Source organism: Sardina pilchardus, chromosome 18 (assembly GCF_963854185.1).
Source record: "Sardina pilchardus chromosome 18, fSarPil1.1, whole genome shotgun sequence".
Lineage (NCBI taxonomy): Eukaryota > Metazoa > Chordata > Actinopteri > Clupeiformes > Clupeidae > Sardina > Sardina pilchardus.
Window position 1 is genome coordinate 14,705,803 of NC_085011.1, and position 10,236 is coordinate 14,716,038.

The 10,236-nt window shown below is 41.4% G+C and overlaps 1 protein-coding gene across 1 annotated transcript in view; it reads right to left on the reverse strand.

Moving 5' to 3' along the window:
* Nucleotides 1-5,348, reverse strand: part of chst3a (carbohydrate (chondroitin 6) sulfotransferase 3a) — a 5,604-nt gene extending 256 nt beyond the window's left edge. The window contains exons 1-3 of the mRNA XM_062519685.1: nt 4,915-5,348; nt 1,395-1,579; nt 1-1,284 (exon numbers count right to left, since the gene is read on the reverse strand). The exon at nt 1-1,284 is cut by the window's left edge and continues 256 nt beyond it. Of these exons, the coding sequence (XP_062375669.1) occupies nt 45-1,284; nt 1,395-1,474 (1,320 nt within the window). The 5' untranslated portion in view covers nt 1,475-1,579; nt 4,915-5,348 and the 3' untranslated portion in view covers nt 1-44. The remainder of the gene's footprint in view (nt 1,285-1,394; nt 1,580-4,914) is intronic.
* Nucleotides 5,349-10,236: the final 4,888 nt, after the last annotated feature.

The following is a 10,236-nucleotide window of genomic DNA, read 5'->3' on the forward strand; positions in this document are numbered from 1 at the left end:
ACACATGCACGCACACACACACACACAAAGAAAAATAACGATCACTAAGTTATATTAAATTCCCTTTCTTCAAGCAAGCTGACTGATCTGTTGACAAGAGTCTGCTCACTATTCACAAACTTGTAGCCAAACAACTGCATGGTAGGCCCACATACTTGCTGCACCACTTGGGCTAATTTGAACGGGATGCTGAACCTCCACTTCTCCACCTGCTGGGAGGAGTTCTTCTGGGTGGAGTACACCCCGCTGGCCTCCTCCGTCGCGTGTGTGTTTCTAAGGATCCACTCTTTAGCCTGCACCGTGAATGGGATTCCGGTGAACTTGTAAATCTCCGCCGCTTTCTGCATCGGGTAGCGGGCGATGTCCTCGTAGCGCACTAGCATGTAGCGCCTCTGCAGCCACTCGGGCCTGGACAAGCCCAGCTCGGCCGACATTTTGATCTGGTTGCAGTTCCCCTGCAGGCGTTTCACCTCCTCGTCCTCGATGGGCACCTCTCCGTTCACCGCCCAGGTCTTCCAGTTCTGGTACTTGGAGGAGAAGGCCACCATGCGCGAGGCCAGGATGGCCCTGGGGTCGCGAACCAGCTGGATGAACTTCAAGTCCAGCTGCGGGTCCTCGACCAGAGGCCTCAGGGTCTCCAGCTGCCTGATGCGCACCGTCTTAATGGCCAAGTGCTGCTTGGCCTGGCAGGCCAGCGAGGCCAGCGTGAGGTTCAGGGGCCCGCACCGGCGGCTCCGGCAGCGGTACCTCTCGAACACGTCCTTGACCACGGGCGAGCACACCTCCTCCTCGCACAGCGCCGTGCTGGACTCGCGCCGGAACAGGGCCGGCGTCACGTGCTCCTGCGGCGGCGGGTTGATGAAGCGCTCCAGCAGGCTGAAGTCGCACACGAACAGCTGCCGCAGGACGTCCCTGTAGGCCCACGACGCGGCCGAGGAGTTGACCACCCCGGTGTCAGAGGTCAGCTTCCGCTCCACGTGCCACAGCGGCTCAAACAGGTAGAACATGTTGGCCCCCTGCTGGTTGAAGAGCTCGCCCACAAACGAGGAGCCGGTCCTGGTGGTGGCCAGCAGCAGGATGTGCTTGCGACCCCCCGCGACCTCCACACTGGCCTCTGTGGCGTTGGGTACACCTACGTCTGGAAGACTGGATACTGCAGGATACTGCTGGGTGATGGGAGAGACGGAGCCATTGTCCTCCAGGACAATAGGAGCAGACACTGTGAACTCTGCCATGGTCTGCGGGGTTTGCAGCATCTGTCTGAGTGTCAGCTTATCTGAAACCCTGACAGGAAGCCAACAAGGGGGATTACAATTACACAGGATTATAAATTGAGGTGCATTTTTCATTCTAATTATGTTAAACGTAAAAAAAAAAAAATGTGCTGCACTAACCTTGATATAATGTTGTTTTCTTTTTCAATGATGACCAGCACCACAATGCAAATGATAAGGATTGCATATTTGTTCCTCATCCTTGAATGTGGTGTCTACTGAGATTGTGTGGCAGTGTGCTCATTTACCAATTATCAGGATTAGTCGTATTGAGTTCATAGTGTTTCAAGGCATGACCATACCCTCTGGAATAATAAAGAAAAAAGATTATATACAAAACAGTTCAAAACCATATGAAAATAACGGTGGCACAATTACTGTAATAATATAATATCATTTAATATAAATTGATGAGAGTACTCCTCATACTGCTCCTAAGCAGCCAAGTAACACATAGCATAGGTGCGTGAAACAAAGCCATGCATGGACAATGGACATACATTTTTTGGAAATTACACAAATTTGTGACACAGATGCTTCAGAATGGCTTTCCTGGATTCTACAGCAAACCAGAGCACACATTTAATAGGTAGCAACTGAGGTTCAGCCTAAGACAAACTCCTTGAGAATGAGCAGAAATGTTAAAACAATGTTATGAACATTGTTAAAACAACACAGACAAATTAAGCTTTTGCATATTTGTTTCTTTGCTTTTTCTTTACAATTAGAGTAGGCTACTGTTTTGAGTGTGCATAGTAGACCTTCCCTTTACAGACCCCCTAAATCCTAGAGGGTTGGTTTTATATTTCAGACTCCAGTAATGGCTGTCTCTGGGGCTAGTGGCTCTCACTGGCTGTTTTGTGAGCAGCATGTTTGTGTTTGGAATGCCTCTGTTGGGGGGATGGGCAGTGGCCTTTTCCCTCAACTTACCCATCTCGTTAATTACACTAACTTCCAACCAACCTCCCACTTATCTTGTGAATTTCATACTGCATTTTGCTCAGCTCGAGCAATGAAATTGATTGCATTTAGACTGTAGTAGATAATAAAACACCTTCACTGCTCTCAGTTTGCTCTTGGGTTACCATGAGTCTTAAACTGTTCACCATGTTATAAGTCGCTTTAGCTTAAAAAGCGTCACCCAAATGTAATGAAAATGATTATGTATGCTGGACTTTTGGGCTCTTCCGTCCCTCCTTCATCCTGGTGCAAGGTGATGATTTACAAAGTCTAGTAAATTTCAAATATTAATAAAATGTTTAAACTAGGCAAATTCAACACACTGAAAATAAAACTCGTTTTAGACCTGTCTATTTTTGAGTCAACAGTCTGCACAGCAGATATCACAGTAGCCTAATGCTTCTTCAAGTTCTTTGGCGGTCACTCAGAAAGCCCCTTGACTGTAGGGATATGGAGGATGGTCACTCTGTGTGAACAACTACCACTCTCACTACAGGCTAAATGGGGACACTGGGGTAAATGTAGAGCAGGGGTGGGCAACAGTTTTAGTCTGAGGGCCACAGTTACTCGCAAAGTAAGTGGAGGGCCACACATTGGACGTCTGCAATTAAACATAGTTACACGATTAAATACATTTAATACAAATTATCTATTAGACTACTGTACTTAAGTCACCTCAACTTTGCCAGCCATGCAGATTCAAGCTCGTCATCAATTACTCCAATGCTACGTGTAACTGTATGATGTTGAGACAGACATATAGATCATTTTTGTTGATGACTCCTGTATATAGTAGACTGCTTTGTAAAAAATCTTCTGCCTGGCAGTTAAGTTGAAGGACAATCTCATTGCTTTTCTTCCCTTTCTCGTGCAGACAAATTTACATATGTTTTCCCTCACAAATTGTGAGGGGAACGCGGGGGCCATATTGAAGCACTTGCCGGGCCGCATCAGGCTCCCAGGCCGTATGTTGCCCATGTCTGATGTAGAGCATAACCGTGATATCAGACAACCCATGTTGTACACTAGGAAACTACACACTGTTATGTTTTTTTTTTAAAAAGATTATTTTTTGGGCTTTTTATGCCTTTATTTGGACAGGACAGTAGAGAGAATGACAGGAAGTGAGTGGGAAAGAGTCGGGGTGGGATCTGGAAAGGACCACGGGACGGGAATCGAACCCGGGTCGCCAGCGTACGGTGCAGGTGCCCCAGCCAGTTGCGCCACTGCCGGGGCCCACACTGTTATGTTTTACCATAGTTTAAAGCAAAGATCATAGAGCGCTATATGATCTTTGGTTTATCGGCTATTTTCTAAGTTATAAAATGTTTGTCAATGTAATAATAATGTAACCTCACAAACCAAATATATAAAATATTATGAAATATCTCCACCACTTAGTCCTGTCAAGAAGTACTGCAAATGATCAGCACAAATCATACCACTTAAAGGGGTACATTTTTCAAAGTGCAGATGAATGATTGTGTGCACTGTAAGTAAATATAAACCAATTATATAGGCTTATCAGGCTAGAGCCATCAACTTGTCATAGGAGCTGAAGCTGAGATTTTTACATATTCAAAAATCACTGGAGCATTTGACAAATCTGATGATCTGCCGAAGCAGAAACAGACATAACACTGTTTATCATCCCTGTACAAATTGCATTAATGGCTGCTTTCAAATCCTTAAAATACAAATGCCTGTGTCTGAAGAGAAGTGGGAAAGACAGATGCTTAAATTAACTGTTTATTCTCTCAAGTTTCCAGCTCAGTGACTGAGCTTATGCCAGTTTTTGTTTTTTTTTCTCTTCAGATTTGTTTTGTCACTGTGAGCATCTTAAGTTAGAGAGGTTGCGGAAACTAAACACATTGCAGTTAAATAAGAAGACAGTTTAAGTAGGCTACTTCAACTGCAGTGCTTTCAACAGAGACACACTCATCATCATATTTGAAAGCTGTGTCAGATCTGGAAGCTCACACCATGCCGTGTTCCTAAACATCGCACCACAGTTAGGCCACCACAGAAGCCGTGTCTGTTTGCATTAAGGGAATTTTTGTGTTGAGGATTTTTTGCTGTTCCATTATGGCTTGTTGTGGCTCCCCTTGACATACTGTATGCCCCCCCCCCCCCCCCCCCCCCCCCAGAGTGTTTGAGCACTCCTCAGAGATATATGCCAAATCGCCAGTGACAGCTGTTGGTGGTGAGCTGGTGGCTGACACAGGAACAGGGGTTTTGGGGAGGAGAGGGGTGGGGGTGGAGCATGACAGGACTTATCAACTCCACTATCATAATTATGCCAGCAGCAAAGTGATGTGGCATCATCTGCTTATTAGCTTGCAGAATACCACCATCCAATGACACATAGGCTAACCTTAACCTCAGGCAATACATTTTCACTTTTAGGTAGACTTTCACAAAAAAATATTTTTGATATCTGATGAAATAGCATCATTTGCAATGATATTTCTTTCATATTTTAGCCTGAGTGAAAAAGAAATATGAATAGAAACACTAGGCTACAATTAAAAACAATAATAATACAAACATGTATTAACAAAAATAATTTCCTCTAAATTATTGCCTCTGGTTTTGTGGCTAAATGACGTGGCTAAATGAACGCTTCTCATTATTTTCAGTTAATTGTTTAAGCCACTCAACACCACATGCAAAATATTACCTTTATTATGGTCTCCATAAATCCCTGCGCCGTAGCTCGTAAATGGGCAAGAAGTGCGCCTCGCAGCATCCCACATGGTCCAGGACACACTGTTCCTTTGTATCCTCAAAAGTTAGGCTGCTGATTCTTAGTCCGTCGAACAAGTGAAATGTCTCATGCAAAGAAAGTGTAAATGAAAACGGAGATAGGCGGTTGTCATGGTAGCTGGATGATTTTGCCTCCGCCGGATTTTGAAGAAAATTATAGCGGTCTCAAAGTTTTAAAAAGTCCATCCCATCACAGTGAATGTAGACTATAACACAATAAATATCCTAAACAGTCAATCCTGTTTCAATAACTGGTAAATGAGTAGGCCTACATGCTAAATGAACACGCTAAAAGAATGATGTCCTCTGCATTTTTACTAATGTGGCTGTTTCTAAATTGCAAGACCTTCGAGGGAGCATGCCCATGTCAGCGCCACTCCACTACTTTGATATCCTGGAAACACGGTCACGTGATCAGAAGTGCCCCCTGGCAATAAGCACTCACAAGGACTTTTCTGTTTTAAGGAAAATGCTGCCATTGAGCAACGTGTAGCTTACGTGTACGGGTGCGTATTTTGACTTGAAAAAAGTGCTAGCCTATATTATCTTCTATTTAGGAGCTACAAGATGGATGGATAGATAGATAGATAGATAGATAGATAGATAGATAGATAGATAGATAGATAGATAGATAGATAGAAAGGCTAGATAGACAGTCTGTAACTGTTCTAATTGTTGCCAGGCATAGGCTACGATGCATTCAGGTTTAAAGCTATTTCTGTGTGGCCCAAGAGGTGTATCACGAAAGAGAAATAGCCTAACTCTTCTGATATGATGAGAAATGGGATATTCAAATAAATAACTGACAACGTAGACACAAAAATAGCCCAAAACAATGGTGTATGAATTGTTTATTATTATTATTATTAGGCCTATTATTATTATTATTATTATTATTTTCATCATCATTATTGTTAGACTAGGCCTATTATTAAGTGGTAACATTGCCTGTCGTTTTGGAGGAAAACGTCCACTAAATTGACCAACCAAGTGAGTTGCCAGGCTACACACGTGCGTCGCTGTTGCGAAGATGCAGATTTGAAATACCATATTATCAGAGAAAGTGCCTTTTTCATCTTCTTCAATAGCAACAGTAGGCTACTGCTCGGAGCCACAGGGGGGCGCCCACGTAGGCTATACTTTGCCTTTATCGTCTTCTTTAACAGTGCTGCTCTGAGCCGCATGGAGGCGCCAGTGTAAAAGGTTTAATGGGACAAATGTCATCGCTAGTATGCAGGCCTTACGCCGTCCAACTGGTCAACAACTGAACGTCCATGACATTTTCTGAAATGTAGGATTGTAAGTAGTAGGTAAGCTATAAGATATGGTCTATACTTTTGTGGACTTGTTGAAGACACTTTTAGGGAATGACCATTTTATATCTGAAGATATGCAGATTACCTTTAAATTTGTCTTTTCTAACCTGCCATAGGTGTAATGGTGGTCAAACGATGAAGGGACTGGGGCAAACTGTGTCAGAACTCTGTTACATAGGAATAGGTGTATCTGTTTGACAAACCGTCTTAGGCAGCTCAGCTGTGACCTCTTTTCTTTTGATCTGCTATAGGCCTATGTGCATATAACCGCCATCACTTTGAACCTAAAATGAATGCCAATTTAATAAAAGGATGCTAGTTTTATGTTTCTAAACGTTCTACATTGGTTGCAAGGGCTCACTTGCAATTGGCATGAGTGTTCTTGATGAAGGCATCATCAGGACATGGCATACATGCATGTTTGGATTAACATGCTAAATGTAGTATGCCGTTAGTACAAACAGATGCATGTTGTTTAGGAATTTAGTTAATATGTGACCTTGTTCTTATTTACAGTTACATTTCACATGTTCCGTAGGTCTAGCCTACTGCAGTTTATTTTTATGTTTAAAGGTTCAAAAGGCCTGTTTTTATTGCTTTTGGGCTTGCTCAAATAAAAAAAATGGAATAAGGCATTTTAAAAGTCTGCACTTAAAATGATTTTGCAAACCACATGCCATGTGACTATGTCATACATGATGGTGCGTGTTGACAGAGTTAAAGAGATAAGTCTTTTTTTCTATCGAGTCACAGAGTCGACCACATATGTGCCTGACATGGACTAAGAGATGACCATCACGTGATTATTACAATAAAGGCTTCAGAGTAAAGATGATATGCTCATGTCCAACTCAGATTTACACAGATGAGAATATTTCTAATAAATGACTGATTTATTTTCCCCCAAGACTCTTATCTATGCTGTGACACAACCCCCAATGCTGATGCATGAATGACGCACAAACTCTCAATCTATTCCCGAAAATTTCCCCTGGGTGAAAGAAAAGCCCTGTCATGGAGGGAGCAAAATATACACTTTGACCAAATGTATTGGGGATTACACTGTATGGAAAATATGTACCCTTGAGACTCTCACATTACGGCTTATCTTGTGAACTGCATAGTTATTTTCTGGAAAACAGGACTGGACTGTTGAATTTATTGTTGATCAACATATTAGTGAGAGTGAGAACATACATGCACAGCATTCTAGCTGCCATGTATCCAGCAGCAAAACAGGGATGCTCTTCTCTTGTGTTTCCCAGTAGACTGGCCCTCTGCGCTACAAGATGATAAAGGATTACAGTGGGGTAATCTGCTTGCCAGCCATCTGCCTGCTTCGCTAAAATTAAACCTGAGAGCATGCAGAGCGGTTGCAGTGCATCTTGATGAAGGTACATTTGCAGGTGCGGCCATATAGCTGCCAATTGTTGACCTAACAACTGTAATGGCTAGTTCTGAAGGGCTTTAAAACAAATATGCCACATACCACTCAATAAATGTCAAGTCCCTTGATTTAGCAGTTTGTGATGAGAAACACCAACATATAGGCCTAATGTAGGCTACACTCCAGACATACAAACTTGGATACCTGTGATAAAAGTATATCTTTTACAAAGTTTGTTGATTTGTTTAATGGCAGTTTCATCTTGACACAAAATATTGTATTACTAATGCTGTTCAATTGCACCACTTGAATGAAGCATTTTCTTAGCAGGCCAAATCAAAGTGAGTATTGATCCTAAAACAAATAGAGGCTACTGCGGTTAGACACATCAGTCACACATCAGACACATGTTAATGCCTTTTTAATTAATTGAATTGGAGTCTGATCTTATTAATCCAAATAACTGCCAGGAGGTATCCAAGATGGACGCCACATAAGATCTGGGCATTTCAAACCGTGAGAACAAAAACTTTTGCATCCCCAGGCTGATTGCCCTAAACCCATCCACAATGGCACCACAGTGCCATCCATTACAAGCATACAAGCAGTTCAAACTTAGGTATTCTACAAATACAGGCACATACAGTACAACCTAGAGCTGAATACTGTAGGTTGAGAAAAGTAGTATAATGGTTAAAGTTAGCAGGTTTCTTTTTTTGGCCTTTTTGCCTTTATTTGTATAGGACAGTGAAGAAGTAGACAGGAAACAAGTGGGAGAGAGAGATGGGGTGGGATTGGGATATGACCACAGGTCGGCTTCGAACCTGGGTCCCCGTGGGCCATGTAAAATGGCAAATCTCAAAATTGATCAGTTGTTGAAGTATATGAAGTTTATGTGTTTAAAGCACCAAGACAAGGCTAATTATTTCTTATAATAGCTTTATCAATCATGGTGCAATTTGATATGAATTAAACCTCCATCCTAACATGAGTCAGCTTTTATGCCAGCATCACTCATCAACAATTTGGTAGGTAGTGTTAGTTAAAGTAGTGGAGAAAGACGGTGTAACGTTACATGCATGGCACAATTGGGATGTTTACAGGTTCCTTTTCCATCAAACTTCAGCAAATCAAGCCATATCCAAATGTTAGGAATCATTATTAGAGAGAGCAGTTGCTCTTGCATGCAATGCGTAAGAAATAGACATTTCAAATTAGCTTCTATTCCAGTAATCAGTTATCTTCAGAAGAAAGAAAACATTGTCAGTTCCTGGCTCTGGAGAACTTGTCTACAACCAGGAATGTTTTAAAGCTTTTCTATTTGGCATCATATCTCCCAGTGACCTCTGCAGTGATGTAAAATTAGCATCATATTTGCCTAGACATTTCCAGATTGGTTTAGGCAGACAAACCCTATTGGGGTTTATGAATATTATATATTATATATGAAATATAACTCCTAAATATGTAATCCTGAGGCACAGAGATGCAATTTTAGGCGCTTCTTTACAATACTAGGGATCATGTTTACCATCAATACTCAAAATTAACGTAATGTTTTATCTTAAGGATAAGAGATCAGTTCTTTTTAACATGAGTTAATCAGACCTTGGGAAGGTGTTATAGAACCCAGTGTATACCCTTCAAATAAAGAGTTGCTGAAATTCTGTATCAGGATCAGATGTCATATTGGTAACCATGCCGTTTCTACTAATGCAATTTACAAATCTAGATATGTTTTAGACAGGATGAGATCCAAGTAGTGAAAAGACAAAAACAATTGTAGCTGCAACTACTGTTTCTGTGTTTGTGTGATTGCATTAAAGGTGATGTTTACTTCCATGACTCTTACTACCATTTAACTCCTTGAAAGGCAAAAGTAGGCCTTTTTGTATTGTTGGTAGTCTCTTACTTAATTCTGTTTTTGCTCCACCAAAATGGAAACAATGTTTTTTTTGTTTTGTTCAATTCTTCAGGTAGTGACAACTGTGCTCTAAAAATGTGCAAAGGGCTAAGGCGTGTCATTGGATTAGTCGCTTAGCATATGCTTTAGCTTCTTTCTGTCCTGCACAACCTTCAGAGGGAAACGTGTTTAGGACTAGTTCTGGCCTCATCTAGCTTAGAATCCATGGCTTGTCTCACAAGGATGAAGAATTTGAAAAACATTGTTCCTTATCTTCTTCTTGTATTTGCACAGTTCACCTTTGGTAAGTAATATTTATTGTTTGATGCTGTTCTTTTACTATGTACGTAATGAGGATTATTGATTCTTAATTTGCTCTACTTCAATGTATTTTAACTACTGTTTGTATAGACCTTCTTTACTTGCTGCTTACACTTCACTTTGTTCTGTTAATTTGTGTACAAAATACATGCCGCAATAGTAACAAGTGAGTACATTTGGTCTAAATGTCATTGTTTAGTGTCAAATCTATTATTCACAAAACTGTTATTCATTATAAACAAGGTCATGTTGCATCTAAAACCATGTACTGCTGCTTAGTAAAAGTGATATTTGATGTGACATACAATC